We start from the raw sequence: 16,243 nt of genomic DNA on the forward strand, positions 1-16,243 counted from the left end.
TAGAGCGGTGCCTCTACTCCACCTGTCATAAACTGAGATTAGAGCGAGCGAGTCGACAGGAGCTTGTCAAGTCGCAGGCAGCGCAGCAGTGAGCAGGTGCGTGAGTCAGGGCAGAAGAAAGGCATGTTATCTGCAGCTCCCCGCTTTAGAAATGAGATGTACAGCTGCCACAGCTCTGAATTAGAGCCTTTATTCCTCTCTCTCTCCCTCCCCTCTCTCTCTCTCTCTCTCTCTCTCCCCTCTCTCTCTCTCTCGTCTCACATCCCCCCAGCCTCCTCTGTTCTGACAGCCAGGGAAACGTGTTACATTTACAGTATACGCTTCAAAATGACAAACCAAGGATTTACTTGTGAGCGGACGAGGGATGGGGGCATATTTTCCAGTTTGCTTAGAAAAGGGAAACAAACTGCTCACAGTCTGAGCAACATTTTGTAGTAATGATCGAGCCAGAACTTGTCTGTCAAAAACAGAAGCATCCTACTGACTCCAACCGCATGAGAGAGTATCATATCAGACAAGATTCAAAATAATTTCACACATGGTTACATTTCAACATCAGTTATTATTTAGGAAAATAAACCACAAACCCTGTTCTACAATGATGTGAGTGAGATAAAGATTAATTCAAGACTGTACCTTGTTAAACCATCTCAGTCGAGGAAATTGTGCATTCTGGTAAAATTAGTATCTCATTTCCATATGAAGCGGCTCTATTAATAATGGGGAGCTTGTGTCCAATTTCTCTTTCCATTCTATGGGAAATGAGCTATGAAGAATGATAGTAATTGTCAATGGACAATTTCAGTAATAGAGCATCTGCTTCAGTTCTTCATGCTACATAATCATCCTTGTCATAATCAAAAAGAGCCAGAGATTTCTTGAAAGGGATGAAACACCAAATACTTAATTAAGTTCATAAGACGACAACAAGTGCAATTTTACCTTGTTAGCGGTTTCATTCCATTTGCTCACTTGAGTTTTCAAACTTAATCTTCACACACATTTGTGTCGGTGTTGGAGTGTAATGCTCTCTGGGTGATTGTGAAAATGTTTCCCATCTGAAAAACATGAAAAACAAAGATAACCCAGAGACAGTGTTGTTCTCAGCACTAAACTGCTTTTGACTTCAGAGTGTCTTCATAGAGACTATATCCTAAAATACTTTAATAGACATTCATTCTGAACACTCTTTTGTATTGCTTTTGGTCTCCTGTGATTTACACTGATCCTTTTACCATGCATGAAGGTTAAGAAAGATTTTTTTCCCTTTTCGTCGCAAACCTCAGAGTGCCCACATCTGTTCATCATTCTGACCAACTAAACGGGATTTGAGCTCTCATTTCATCAGGGCTATGGGTCATGTGCTAACGAGAATAAATGGCCTTTCAGTGTTATTTCAGAGATGACATCTGGGACAAGGAGGATTCCCAGCCTTAATAACAAGGTTTGTTAAAGCCTGCAGGTGACAGACCGGCTTCCACTGAGAATTACCCAAGAGTGTGTTTCAGATAAATGAATGGTGAGTTTCTTTTAAGTAATGTTTGAAGTAACTTACACAGTTTAGTATCTGAAGCAATTGGGACTGAATCTATGTCCACTTATTTTATTTCAGTACTCTCTTGATCAACCTAAATTTATGCAAAAATAGTACTACCATGCGCTCTACTTTTTTCACATATTTTTGCTAAACCCATGAATAACTTTCTGTCTACAGTGACTATTAGGCAAATACTTTACATGAATCATGCACTTAATTTCAGAGCAGCTCCAGCTGGTCAGAGAAACCTCACAAGTTGGATTATCCAAAAAACCTTGCATGTGACACACGGCATAAAAAAATTCAAGGACCAGTCTTTTCCTTGACATTGTGCTTCACAGCCAACACAGTTGTTAAAGAGATTAACGGGTCTGGGCGCATGGACGATGGAGATGATGGATTTAGCAGGATCAAGCTCATTAAGTATGCAGTTATTCAGAAATCTGTCTGTTGAAGATGTGCAACTCACCTCCGGTCTGCCAGCTCATGTGTGAAACGCTAGGTGCACCACGCAGGGCCTGCAACATTCCCACTGATCCAGCTGTTCACATCACCGGATGCACCTAAGAGCAAATCAAATGGAATATTTGCATATAATGATTGATGCGGTGGCAATATGATCTGCATTACATATAGAATATAGCACATACAGAATGTGTAATATTACATAAAGCATGCAAGCCCCCTGTGTTAAGGAATTAATATATTTTAATGCTGTAGGTTACAAAAGAATGGCCTCTGTAAGGTCTTCCCATTGACGAATTCTGTCCTACAAAAGGATAGCTTGCTTTGTCATTAATGTTTTAAGGAAGAGGAACTAAATTTGCTGAAGAGATATTTTCCACAATGTCTTAAAGGAACAGCTAAGGCACATCATTTCGAAAGAAGCAAACATGTTTGAGAGCACTGAAGTGAAAGAGATTAGCCATGTTTGAGTGCAAAGTCATTCAAAAGATTAAGCATGTTTTTCGATTCTTATCAAACCTCCTAAAGATAGACAATGGAGTATAGTATCAGGCCTGGGCATCTGGTGTTCAATAACAACGGCGGGGCTGCAATGTCATCTGATCAGAATCAGAGTTGCTCTGTCCATGTAATGCCAATGAGGGCCAGCTCTGTTTTGATGGTGATGTGTGGCTGGATGATCCCATTTTAGAGTATTGTTAGGGACAAAAAGGGCTAGTTATTAGACACTGTGCTCAAATAAATATATTTTGAGACTGTTCTGTGGAGAAAAAGAAAATATAATACAAAGTGTACTTTGGAGTCATCAAAATGCTCTTATTTGAGAATATTTCCGTGACATTGTGAATGGTGACAAACAGTAATAGAAAAATCTGTCTCTCTTTTCTTTCATCAGCTAGCTCTGATCCGTGTTCTGATAAGGTCATCTCAGGGTCAGCTGGTCACAATGTCCTTATTCTCAGTTGTCATGAGATACGTCTACGCCATTTTTCATCTCACAGGCCATTTACTGGGTGTCATAGGTAATACCGCTGCATTCTTTAAATGGCATTACCAAAAGGCAGAGCACAGAACCTCCACTGTACGTAGATGGTGTCTCTCACATGAGGACCATTCCACTCACATGTGCATCACACATAATGCAGGTTATCCCTGGCTGACCTTCAAACTATCCAGGTCAAAAAAAAACAAAGGTTTAAAAATACAAGTAATTTCTTTCCTTCCCTGAACTTGAAGGATCCACACCAAACACCCACTTTTGATTGAGATATGTGGAGTTACGTTTCACATACGTTGACAGATTCCTAAGAATATCTGTCTTGATGAAAATTTAAATTGCTATGAAATTACCTGCTCATTCTATTCATACTGTGTGTAACCATAACCTGTCATTGAAATGCCACGACGGATAGATCTAATATTGTGTTTCGTGCTGATGGAAGGATAGTATTTAGTGCAATTAGTGCATTATTCATATCTGTTCTGATTTGAGGATTGTTTCATTACTGAGCCCTAGTATCATCCAATTCATCATCATCATCATCATCATCACATTGTGAAAGCTGAAGATTTTCATTAAGACCATGTCCAAAAGGGCCTTTAAATAGGGTGATTCATGGCATTACATATTGCTTCATGCACAGTGGTTTTATACTACTGCCTTTTTTTGCTGTTTAGTTTTTATACAGCCCCCTCTACATTTACTGGTATATGGTAAGGTTGTGCAAAAGCGGCATAAAAATCACCCTTTCCCAATTGCCTTAGTCTCTCAATGAAATATGAAAATTCCAACCTTTAAGGGTAGAAAATGTACTCCGAGAAAAAAACAATGCCTCATAAAAAAAATAATATTATCACATGTACCACATTTTTTTTTTATTTTATGTTAAACCTTTTACATTTTCAAGCAGTAATCAATGGCTTGCATGTTTCATTTAGGCACAAACATGAAGTGACAGTGGCCAAATGTCGTAGTCCTCCTTCAGCATGCAAGACAAGAGAAATAATCACTGTTGGAGAGTTATATAAAACAAGGTAGCATATAGGATCACCAATTTTTCGAACAAACTTAAAAAGTGACCTCATGCTAGATTATTTAAAAGGCATGCAAGAAAATGCCTTTCCTGTCATTTAATTTCAAATATAAGTGGCAGGAGTTGTTCAATTCCATTAAAACGTTGCATGTAATTGTGTTCTAAAGTCAAATGAATAGTCAAATAAATCATGCTTTTTTGGCAACAAACACTGAAGTAAGGCATGGCACAAACAGAAAGATGACTATACTGAAAAGAACCTCATGCCTACAGATCAGCATGGTGGGGGGTCTGTGATGTCATGGGGCTGTTTTTTAGTCCAGAGGCTCTGGTAACCTCAGGTGCATGAACTCCATGAGATACTCAAACATTTGAGATCAAAATGTATGTCTTTGCCAAAAGACACTAAAAGTTACTGAACACAAAATCAGCATCCGCCATGGCCATCTCCGTCCCCTGATCTGAACTCCATAGAGAACCAGTGGGGAGAGAGGATGCACATGAGAGGACCTGGGAATCTGAACAAAACGGATTCCAGGAATGGTCTCAAATATCTTGGTTTGTATTCTCCAACTTTATGGGATGTAGGGGAAGATGAAGAGGTGTTTTATTGGCAAATGGAGGCTTTATATATCAAATACAGGGGTGCAAATAATTGTGGCTTGTGTGCTTTGGCATTTATTTTTTTATGGGGCAATGTTTTTCTCAGAATTAATGTTCTCCCTTCCAAGGTTGGATTTTTTTTCTCATTGTGAGACTAAGATGGATTGCCAAAAGATGGATTTTATTTATCTAATTCAACATTACCTGGGGTGGCAATACATGTGGAGGGCATAGTACTCTTAAACAATATCAAGTCACTGATATTTGTATCTTAAAGCAGGAGCTAAAATGAGTAGTCATCTCAGTCATGATGAGACAGTCTTTCTTCCCAATGCAAAATCAGTCTTCATCCTAATGAGATTGCTATCTCTCTGAGAACTTTTCTGAAGACTTTACTAAAGGTTTAGGCTATATGTCCCTATAAAGAAATGAAACTGGTATAAAAATGAGAAATATAGAGAGGAAACAAACAAACAAACAAATGAGAAAAGATCCATATGCTAATTGCATATATTATGTTTAGCGTCTTTTCACAGAGAGAGAGAGAGAGAGAGAGAGAGAGAGAGAGTTCATGTGTGTGTTTGTGTGTATGTGTGTGAGTGTGTGAAGCATGGGGCTAAATGCATGTCAGAGTGTCTTTGAATGGAAAATGCTACTCAGTGTTTGTTGACTGGATCGCATGCTTTGCTGTTCAGATAAAGGCCCCTTCTCAATTTCACAATTTAAGTATGTAAGTCATGCAAACATAAATTCCACATGATTGTGTTCATATTTAGCAAGTCTCTGAGAGATATGCTGAGGTAAATGGGAGTGTATTATCTCATGCCTGCAGTGCAGAACTGTGAATTGTTTCAGCGTGGCTTTACCCAAAGCAGCTTTGTGTTTACTAGACAGACAACACCAGCCTAGGACTTACAGAAAAGTAACCGCACAACAGTTTTTGTTCTTCACAAAATCAGTCGTTCAGTTGGGATGTTGCTATTGCCTAAATGCCTTGTCAACTTATTGACAAAGGAAAAAATGGTGTTCCATCATAAACCTATATTTGTTACTATCAAGGGTCGCACCAGTGAGGGTCCCATAAAAGGTGGTTTTGTGTGTGTGTGTGTGTGTGTGTGTGCAGACATTATTATCTAGTGGGAACAAAATTCTATCTTGTGTGCACAAGTTACAACATAAAAATAGCTTCAGTGCATAAGATAATAATTCTAATAATAATTTATCATTCTGCATCCTTTATGATAGACTAGCCTGTGAGAGTGACGCAGTGAAGCAAATCATCAGTGCTGTGGTAATCTCACTTTATGGTGACAATTGCTATCATAAATGTAGGTGTGTATGGTTTCAGAAAAACATCCTGGGATGTGGAATGTATCCGATTATAGCCTGCTATATCATGAGCTCCTACCATAGGCTCCAACTTGACGTTGAAATCAGGAAGTTGCTGGGGATGTCCCACCACTGCGCTTGCGTGAGGCTAAAGTAGTCTGCTTACACTTAAATGGCCCTATATAGTAAAGTAGCTAGCTAGCTTTCAAGCTGTGAAACAGAAGAGATTTGTGAATGCGTATACAAACACCAAACTTCTACGCAGCCATATAGTATTCTGAGGATCGTTCAAATAATTACATGCCATACTGTTAGACAAAGGATGGGAGATAAAGGTTTGTAATCAGTCCATTAATTTTCAAGCTAGGTACCTATGGTGTTCATGTGCGTTAGCTAACGCTAGCCTACTCCTTGCTTCACCGTCTAACGTACATCTTTGTTTAACCAACAGCAGATTATGCTACAAAGGGCCGCTTACCTAAATATTGCATATTCATCTAACTTAGCCAACTAGTTCTTTCATAATGATTGTTGTAAAATGGATCATTCTAGACGTTGGATACACCTTTGTCTCTAAACCGCTAACGTTAGCTAGCCAATAGCTTTTGCACCGACGGGCCCAGACGCAGCTAGCTCACTCAAGCTGGCCATCTAGCTTGTAGGTGCTGTGACGTTGTCTGGCAAGCTTGCTTGTTTGGCCCATCGAGGGTATGTTTTTGAGAACATGTAAGCCACAAACTAGCTGGAGAGTATGCATGTAATTTTAAAAACATTTCAGTTATTGTGAAAATGAAACAGGCTTTATGTTCATTAAAATATTCAGTAAGCTGATTAACTGATTAGCTAGCTTACAGAAATGTTAGCTTGCTAGCATCCCGAAAGGTGACGTTAGTCACCCAAGCTAACAGTATCCATCTAGCTAGGCTATTTTGTTTTGTGATGGATGTAGTTAGCCAACCTTTGTAGCTAGCCTATCTTTGTAAACCTGCTAGCCAACCTTTTGTAAATTTTCCAATCAACACGTCTTATCGATCAGCTTAACAAGCAATGCGCGTGGCGTTTCCTTCATTCTTGAGAGTTCTATCCAGCTGTAAGCTCTAAGGTTAGAGAAAGCTAGGCAACACTTCAATTTGTTTGATAATTTTGTAACTTGCCGTTAACTTATCTGGATATGTAACGTTAGCCAACATGTAATGCATGCCATCTTACAGGTAAAGAGAGAAATGCGGTGATTTTAAATTGGTAAATCTAATGTAATTTACAGGTCACCTTACCTCATCCAAACAAATCGCATTAATAATAACTTAAGTGCATTATCCTTCAAAAAGCTCCTAACTCTCCTTTGTGCTGCGGCATTAATCACAGCAACTTGCCTCAAATATAGCATGCTAAATATGCTATATGTTCCCTTTTGCGTTTCAAATTGGTGGTTGTAAATAATGTAACCTACAAGTTATTTTGCCGCTTTCCATCGTTTGCGAACTTTCAGAAAGAAACTCGAAAAGTCTACAACTGTTGTGATTAGTTGTGACCCTCTGAAGTAAAATGCTTGATTAGCCTAAAACTTCAGTCAGTTGTTTTTTTTCTATCAGTTGCCCATTTCAATGATACCTTAGCGATATTGTGTGAACAGGGGATTCAATATGACCAGTGTGGAAATATATTTTGTTTTTAAATTTGCTAGCAAGGGCGTGAGAAGGATGGTTTTTGACGTGATTGTTGAATACGCTAAAGCATCTCAATATATAATCATGTACTTTGAGACGCTAAACATTCTCTTTCCCTCATCAGATGCGGATCTAATCAAACAAGTAGTCATGCTGTGATTGAAAACCATAGCTCTTATTTCCACTGCTTTTCCACTGCACACATTAGAGATGTGTGTCTGGAATCAATTGTAGCATGAGAGATCGCATTCAGGATCTGGTAAGTAAAAATAAGATGAACGAATGTGTCAACCTCTCCTTCCATTGCATTGACTTGTTGATAATTCGGTGTTTTGTCTGAGTGCTATCTTTTGGTTCTGTTGTTGAAGCGTCTTATTGAAGATACACAAGGTTTTTTAAGATCTGAACACTTCTCAGACTAGTATTCTTAAATTGTGAGGAACACCGTAGAGTCGGATCAGCTAGAACCATGCTGGTTCTAGCTGATAAAGGGGGGGGCGGCGGCAGTTGAACCACAGCATGCCCTTGTCTATGTCAACAACAAAAAAAACCCCCTTCTAGGCCTGCACAAGGCCTGTTCAGACAGATCAAATTAACCAGACATGTAGTCTCAGGAAGCAGACCAACAAAACCACAGAGTAAGAGTCTGGCCATGTTGGGTTTTCAAGGCACTGATCAGCCCTCTTGGTTTCTTACTAGCCAACCTGCCCAATTCATTATTTGGTGCTGTAAGTGGATGACAACCCCAGACCCAGGAGGATGTGAGATTTTTAAGCTTCCTGTTTGTTGTTCAGTTATGTTGGGGACTATTGTCTTCTGCTGTACTTCTCAGCCTGCTGGTGTGGGAGAGATCAGGAGTGTGTTGTCACTGTAACTGTAGCAGCGAACACTGTTGCAATTTTTACAACACTAACTTTCCTCTGCTTTTGGTTCACCTCCTCCCCACCTCCCTCTTCTCTGGAAAGGTTAAGTGGTGAAAGCTAAAGGGACGTCAGCGCTTCTTGTGAAGGGGCTAAGCTGGCGATGTCACGGGTCCCCACCCCCCCTCCTCCTGGGGAGATGTCCGTTGGGCCTGTGGCGGAGAGCTGGTGTTACACCCAGGTAGGACCTGGCCAATGCCTCTGACAATTTTTCACACCTGGCTTTAGTCACCCAGGATCATTGCACAGCTAAGCAGTCAGTTGCTTTAAACAGAAAATCGTGCGGTGTGTGACTGTTGCCTATCCAATGCTGATGATTGCTGATTCCCAAAGTTTTTATTTTTATTTTTAGATGTCAGTCGAAAACTTAATGGTGGCAGGTTAACAGTAGGTAGACAGTGTAAAATGGTATCAGCACTGCCTTTTCTGTTATGCTTGTTTTTGTTGTGTAGCAATATAGTTATATTTTAACATTCAAGTCTTTCTTATGGCTGTAGAATAGCAGTTCTTAGGCTGGGGGTCGGGACCAAAATATGCGAGGGGTCATGAAATGATATTCTTTTGTTCTATTTATAAACTGGGATATTCAGTAGCCCTAGATGTAAGCTTATAATTCAGAGTGTTTCCATAATGTTCCTCTGAAAGTGGATGCTCTGTTTACACAAAATCAAATCTCTACCTGTGCCTCTTGCAGTAATGAGCTTGAAGATGCTGTGCATGAGCTTACCAGTGACAGAACACTATGCAGTCTTTTTTGCCACAGGAGCAACAGTTATACATTGGATGAGTGCTAGTTATCCATTGGAAAATTAATCTGGTTGTCAGGCTGCCATTACCAATGCCTATCTCGTAACATTTTCCAAAGTGAAACAATTTTTTGACGATTGGAAAGAAAAGGGTCACGACACTTGACCAAGGTTTTTTTTAGGCGGGTTGCGAGACAAAAAGTTTAAGAACCACTGCTCTACAAAATGAATGTTCTAAATAAAAGGTAGAGTAGTGTATGCCAGACCTTTTTGTATTAAAGATACAAGGATGATTATTGATCTATTTCCTACCCACCCATCATGTTATATAGTGTTATGAAAAATTCCAAATTGGTTAAAACGAGTCTGATGCTCTTTAGTTATATGGAGGGCAGCAAAAAAGTCAGAAATAAACATAAATAAGTACCCTTAGTAAGTTCTACCTGCCTGTTTTTAAATGAATTCATGTTATTTTATATTGCTTTACTTCTAACAGCTCACATGTAATGGATGAATTGTTTTTCAGGTTAAAGTAGTAAAGTTTTCCTACATGTGGACCATAAACAACTTCAGTTTTTGCAGAGAAGAGATGGGAGAGGTTTTAAAAAGTTCGACCTTTTCCTCGGGTCCCAATGACAAAATGAAATGGTAGGCAAAATATTATTTTAATGCAATTATTTGCATGCACTCAGTCATAAAGCTAAGTTTTAACCTGTTGAGAATTAAGGGGGTTCAAACCAAAGATTCGCGATTAGATGAGCTGCGATGTTCTAAAACCTTGCAACTGCGACTAGACATGGTGAATGCTTTGCGACAGCTGGCAACAATGTGCAACATTTAATTCACACCGCTGCAATTCTGTCTGCAACGGTTTCGTTTCATCGCAAATCTTTGGTGTGAATTGGGCCTTACAGGGAAGCTACACCAGGCATGTAACTGAAGCGTTCTGTTTGCGTTGTCTGCCACTGTAATCAATGGAAGTAGATACACTAGATGTGATAGCGGCGCGTACGTTCAAAAAAAATAGAGCATGGACCATGGATTTTATGCGTTGTGAATGGAACGCTTCAGTTTCGCGCCTGGTGTAGCTTCCCAGTTAGGTTGTGATTAGAATGTTCTGCACTATGATGCGATAATTACCCTCAGAGATTTCCCCCATAGACTGTAAAAAGAACACTGAAACTATAGATTGTTTGCGTTGCATTCTAGGAGGAACCAGGGAAATTCACTCCTCAACAGGTTAAGATTTTAGAACGTTGTCTAAGGAACTTGTACTCTACAATATCTTCTGTTTTAGAACGTTCTCTAAAAAAACTTGCACTCTACCATATCTTCTGTTTGTCTTCCAGGTGCCTGCGAGTCAATCCCAAGGGACTTGATGATGAAAGCAAAGATTACTTATCTTTGTACTTACTACTTGTTAGTTGTCCAAAAAGTGAAGTGAGAGCAAAGTTCAAATTTTCCTTACTGAACGCAAAGAGGGAAGAAACTAAAGCTATGGGTGAGCTTTCTTTTTTCATTTTTTTTCCTCCGAACTGTGAATCCGTTATGTTTTGTTCAGGCTTGACAGTGTTGCTATTTCTGCTTTTGGAATGTTTCAGGGGAAAAGTTGAGCTTTGAGGGGGTTACTGCTGTGGATTTTTTTTTTTCTTCTGTCTTTGCCTCTTTGTTTAAAACTTTTATGTGCTGTGATAATGAAACGTTACATGTCTTTTCTCCTAAATGAAAATTTCTTCTCACTCTGCAGAAAGCCAAAGAGCATATCGATTTGTGCAAGGGAAAGACTGGGGTTTCAAAAAATTTATTAGGAGAGATTTTCTGCTCGACGAAGCAAACGGACTCCTACCGGATGACAAGCTCACTCTTTTCTGTGAGGTAATACTGTATATGTTTAGCAGTGCTGTGTGCATGCACACACACACACACACACACACACATTCACACACACACACACACACACACACACACACACCTTTATGATTCACACACACACCTGTAATTAAGGTTGGGTACTACACGGTGTCCACCCTCACCTAGTGGAAGCACACACAGAGCTCTGAAATCGGGTGCGACACTGAATAGCGTTGCGAGCCACCGTGTTTCCACTCGCTGCCACGTCTGTGTTTGCTGCGGCCGTCCGCTCAGCATCTGATTAGCATCCCACTGACACTGGGCCAAGCACATGGCAGGAAGCAGCTCGCATGAAACCGGAATCAACTGGCCTGACAGAGGGCTTTACTTTTCTTTTCTTTTTTTTATGTTTATATATACATATATATTTTTATATTTATATAAATAAGAGGTTGGGTTCTGTTCCACAGCCTGGTGTATGTGTGTGCACTTGTTTGATATTAAGCCTTAAAGCTGAAGAGGCAATTCAGAAACAAGGCAGTTTGAGAATGGTGACACTTGTTTGTGTGTCTGGCCTCTGCTGTTAATCCAGCCTGTTAAGTGTCCCAGAGACTGAGCTGCTGAGAGGCAGGCGGTGCTCAGGAGGTAGGCCGACCGGATTTCACGCTCCCTTCAAGAGACTAGGATCAAATACAGCAAGTTGCATGTTGAAAAATCAGGTTGATGTTTCAAAATCAGCATGTTCTCTTTTAAGCTGACAAGACACACATTTAATATTTGCTATTGAGTTTGGTGTGTTTGTTTCAAATTGAGCTGGAATGTAGAAATAAGATCAAGGAGTCTTTTTCTAAAACATTTTGAGGGAAATGATGCTGAGCAAGAGGGACGGGGGAAAAAAAAACAGAAACAAAATGGATGCTGAAAGGGGTACAATTAATGAACTGGTCAATGAATTTGTGCTAACTCAATTATCAGAATATTGCCTTGGAAAGAAATGCCTATTGAGATTTGTCCAACGGTTTAATGCTTCGCGAGAAATGAGCAATTTCATAAAGCAAATTAGATCCTCTTCCTCATTAATTAGACAGTTCATGAAATTAAATTGAACCAGTCGGCTGTCTAACCCTTTTGTGGATTGCTTTCTCTGCTCTGCCTTTTTGTGTTGTTGATGTACTGCTGAGAAACTGCACACAGAAGCTGTTAATATGCAGCCAATGTGTAGCACTTCAATTGTTGCCAATTAAGAGTTCCTCTTTATTATTTGTTTGTTTTTTTGTTTTTTTGCTTTTTGTACAGGCACACAGACACATATGCTTGCCTTTGTATGCACACACAAATATGCACGTTTTCATATATGCATCTTCTCTGTCGTTGCGGCGTCGAAGGTGAGCGTAGTCCAGGATTCGGTGAACATCTCTGGCCAGTCCAACATGAACGTGCTGAAGGTGCCGGAGTGCCAGCTGGCTGATGACCTGGGGAACCTCTGGGAGTGCTCACGCTTTACTGACTGCAGCCTCTACGTCAGGGGCCAGGAGTTCAAAGCCCACAAATCCATCCTGGCAGGTGAGCCAGCCGCCCGCCACCTGCTCCTCTAACTCTGCTCTCCCCACGACAACACTACCACCCTCCCATCCAAGCCCTATCGCTCTGCTGACCAGCACTCGTTGTTGGGGGGGGGGGATCAGAGACGGTCTCTTAACCCCCACCACAACCACCATCCCCAACTCTGTGTCTGTGTCAGCAGTGCTCTTGCACTGAAGAAACCCATTAGCTGTGCTTAAGACTCGTTGCCTGTCAGGAAGGGGATGCTATTGGGATTAAGATGGAGAGATGTTTTACTTGGTGTGTGTGTGAAGTGGTGTGTGAAAAGCTGTTTGCATTTATGTAATGTGTAAGTGTCATGATGTTGATGGCACTTCTCCAGAGGGGTGGGAATATGATGACTGAGTTGTGTGAATTGTTTTCCATCATGTGCAGAGTTTAAAGGTTTTTTTTTTTTGGTCCATCTTTTGTCATAATGATGAATACCAAACTGAAAATGTGTGTTTCTGTGATGTTTATTTGTTTGCAGTCTACATAGCTCATGTTTAATTAGCTATTTCTGGTAGTATACCTGTGATAATGTGTTGGTCGTTATTTTAATGAGTTGTTTTTGTTGTTTTCATGAACAGCAAGATCACCGGTCTTTAATGCCATGTTTGAACATGAAATGGAAGAAAGCAAAAAGGTAGCTCTCATTGGTCATTTTTACTTTTCCAATTTTGAGATCATCTGTCTACCATGTGTTGGAGAATAAGCCCTGCTGTTCCTCTTGTTCCCTGTAGAATCGCGTAGACATCAGTGATGTAGATCCTGAAGTCTTCAAAGAGATGATGGGCTTCATCTACACGGGGAAGGCGCCAAACTTGGAGAAAATGGCGGACAGTTTGTTAGCGGCTGCAGATAAGGTAGGACCTGTGTGACTGCATGTCTTTCAGTCCTACCATTCTAGCTTGACCTTTTTAAGAAGCCAAAAATACAACAGCTCTGAATACAAGGAAAATTTACAAGGAAGGAGACCGTTCAGTTTTTGTTTCTCCAAAAATGTGTCTGTTTTCTAAAAATCAAATGTATGTGCTGATTCCAAAACCCTGTTTGCCTCATGTATACCTTCTCTTTGTTTTCTCCTCTTTTGTCTATTTCCCATCACCCTTTTCTTCTCATCCTCTCCATCCCCTAACCTTCACTAGTATGCTCTGGAGCGCTTAAAGGTCATGTGTGAAGAGGCTCTGTGCAACAGCCTCTCGGTGGAGAATGTGGCCGACACACTCATCCTCGCAGATTTGCACAGCGCAGAGCAGCTCAAAGCACAAGCCATAGATTTTATCAACAGGCAAGTATCACTTGGGGGGAGAGGGGGAGAGAGAAAGTCTACTTGATAAATTCCTGCTGCCATTTCTGTTTACCTGGGTTTGAATGCTGCTTGTTTTTATATTTTATCTCTCTACCACCATAGGTGCAGTATCCTCAGACAGCTGGGCTGCAAAGATGGGAAAAACTGGAATAGCAAGTATGTAATTAGCAGATATATGTGACACAAGATTAATAACAAACGCTTATCTCCTCCTCAAAGGGATGCATTAGAATTCATTGTTTTAGGCAGGGGCTCTGCTGTTTAGCTGCTGCTGGAGCTCCGTATCGCTGTTCACTCTGTTATCAAGAGACTCGAATGTCGGCTGTAGCGCCAGAGCTGGCACATTTTTCAACACGATTGCAAAAAAACACGAGTTAATTTCAAGTTTATTTTCTCCCCCTTCCTACTGACATTGTGGAAATTTAAAGAACACCTTAAAATGCATTGGTAATGTTTTTATTTATATTTCAATAAAGGAGCTGACTTTTTTTTTTTTTTTTTTTTTTTGTGTGTGCGGGGTGGTGTGACGTTGATCAGCCAGTCAGGAGTTTAGTGAATGTGGTGTCTAACCACTTATGGTTTCTGTCCACACTCTCCATTGCTTCGCTGTGTTTATTTTTTGTTTTTTGTTTTGTTTTTTTAAACATGACACTGCGGCTCCATTTGTCTTGATTGATTTTTAATGGGAGTGATCCACTGCTGCTAATACGTTTTCCTCTCCCATTTATTTTCAGCCACGCCGCAGACATAATGGAAACTGCGGGCTGGAAGTCAATGATCCAGTCTCACCCTCACTTAGTGGCGGAGGCTTTCCGCGCGCTGGCATCTGCCCAGTGCCCACCCTTTGGCCTGCCCAGGAAACGCCTAAAACAGTCCTGACTGACTACAGCGCAGTCAGACTTTTCATGATGATGCTGGGTAGGGAGAGACGAGGAGAGCACAAGGGACTAAGAAACTGTCCTCCTTACCACCCTCTTAAAAACAAACAAACAAAAACTAAACAGACAGACAAAACACAAACTCGAAAAGAAATGCAAAGAGCAAAAGGTATCCGTGTTTCCATAGGGAGGGTGGGGAGTCTTGTCATTTATCCACACAACTGTGTTATTCACTTCAAGTGATGGTCGGTCCTGGTCGTCAAGCTTTATCAGCTGATATCTTCTGTCATTTCAAATGGCCTTAACCTCTCTGCCATTGCTCTGGAGTAGAGCGCGTTGGAGCAGCTGATTCCTTGATTCTACGCTGTGCCTGCCTTGTCACAAAGACCAGGCCCACCTCCCTGTTGCACTAGTTCCCAACGTCTAGTCATTTTGATAAATGGAGTTCTATAGGAACGTGTTTAATGAGTGTTTAATGGGAAAAATATTATATATTTGTAATGTTTAGCCCGTTTTGTGACTAGACATTAAAATTAAAATTAAGTGTCAACACTTGGAGCGCAAGGTCATTTCTTTTACACTTTTTGAAAAGACAAATATGCCCCATATTGATGGCACAATTTCTATGTAAAGACATTTAAACCTATTCAGAGGACAGATCTAAAAGCAAGCATATTGTAAAGAAAGGCAAAAAAAGTATGCAGTGGGATGTTGTGATGCTGTATGTAACACGAAAGGAATTCATGTCTGTATTCTGCCTCTAATCTATTAAACCTATGGGATTTAAAAAAAAAACAAATGTTTGACCTAGTCTCCAGGTGTACTGATTCAAAATGTTAAGTTGTCATTTGCAAGAGCGTTATTTCGCTGAAGAGATAATCCTGTTCAGACTAAGGTGGCAGTTGGCATATAATTATGGTTTCTGTGATCAGCAAAAAAGGGAACCTTTGAAATACCAACATATCCAATATTGTTTGAATGAAATGCCCAGGTCCAGTGTTAGTCATGTGTTTTCCCCTTACCTGAAATGATCTCCGAACTGAAAAGTTTGAAGTTAAATGAAGGCGATGGATTTGCAGAAGTGATGGTGTGAGACCGTAACTGGGAACTTGTTGGGATGCTGAGCATCAGTGTCTTTTTTTACTCTGTGTTGTATGGATGGGAGGAATAAAAACAGTTGTCTGTCGTGGATTTGTTTGTCTTGAACTGTGATGTTACAGTAGACTTGATGTACTCATCCTGATGAGTGTGCACAATACTGAATGAAGCATGTATTACTGAGCTGTCCTCAAAGGACACCAGAAGATGTTGGAATTTCCCA

The 16,243-nt window shown here is 40.4% G+C and overlaps 1 protein-coding gene and 1 long non-coding RNA gene across 5 annotated transcripts; one reads left to right on the forward strand and one right to left on the reverse strand.

Moving 5' to 3' along the window:
* Positions 1–967: 967 nt before the first annotated feature.
* Positions 968–7,331, reverse strand: LOC125292489. Its single transcript, XR_007193196.1, has 3 exons — positions 7,242–7,331; positions 2,007–2,100; positions 968–1,058 (listed from the first exon to the last, which is right to left on the reverse strand). It is a non-coding gene; the product is annotated as an uncharacterized LOC125292489 (long non-coding RNA).
* spopla (speckle type BTB/POZ protein like a) lies at positions 6,093–16,108 on the forward strand. Of its 4 annotated transcripts, none has more exons than XM_048239797.1 (12): positions 6,093–6,302; positions 7,759–7,893; positions 8,600–8,735; positions 9,827–9,948; positions 10,650–10,801; positions 11,048–11,175; positions 12,537–12,714; positions 13,323–13,378; positions 13,476–13,598; positions 13,881–14,023; positions 14,147–14,200; positions 14,779–16,108. In XM_048239797.1, exons 3-12 carry the CDS (start codon positions 8,658–8,660, stop codon positions 14,921–14,923), a joined length of 1,179 nt encoding a protein of 392 aa, XP_048095754.1. In that variant the 5' UTR covers positions 6,093–6,302; positions 7,759–7,893; positions 8,600–8,657; the 3' UTR covers positions 14,924–16,108. The 4 variants fall into 4 exon arrangements, with proteins under 4 accessions (XP_048095754.1, XP_048095758.1, XP_048095756.1 ...); XM_048239801.1 differs by lacking the exon at positions 6,093–6,302 and adding an exon at positions 6,655–6,675; XM_048239799.1 differs by lacking the exon at positions 6,093–6,302 and adding an exon at positions 6,675–6,693.
* Positions 16,109–16,243: the final 135 nt, after the last annotated feature.

This window comes from Alosa alosa, chromosome 3 (genome assembly GCF_017589495.1).
Source record: "Alosa alosa isolate M-15738 ecotype Scorff River chromosome 3, AALO_Geno_1.1, whole genome shotgun sequence".
Taxonomy (NCBI): domain Eukaryota; kingdom Metazoa; phylum Chordata; class Actinopteri; order Clupeiformes; family Clupeidae; genus Alosa; species Alosa alosa.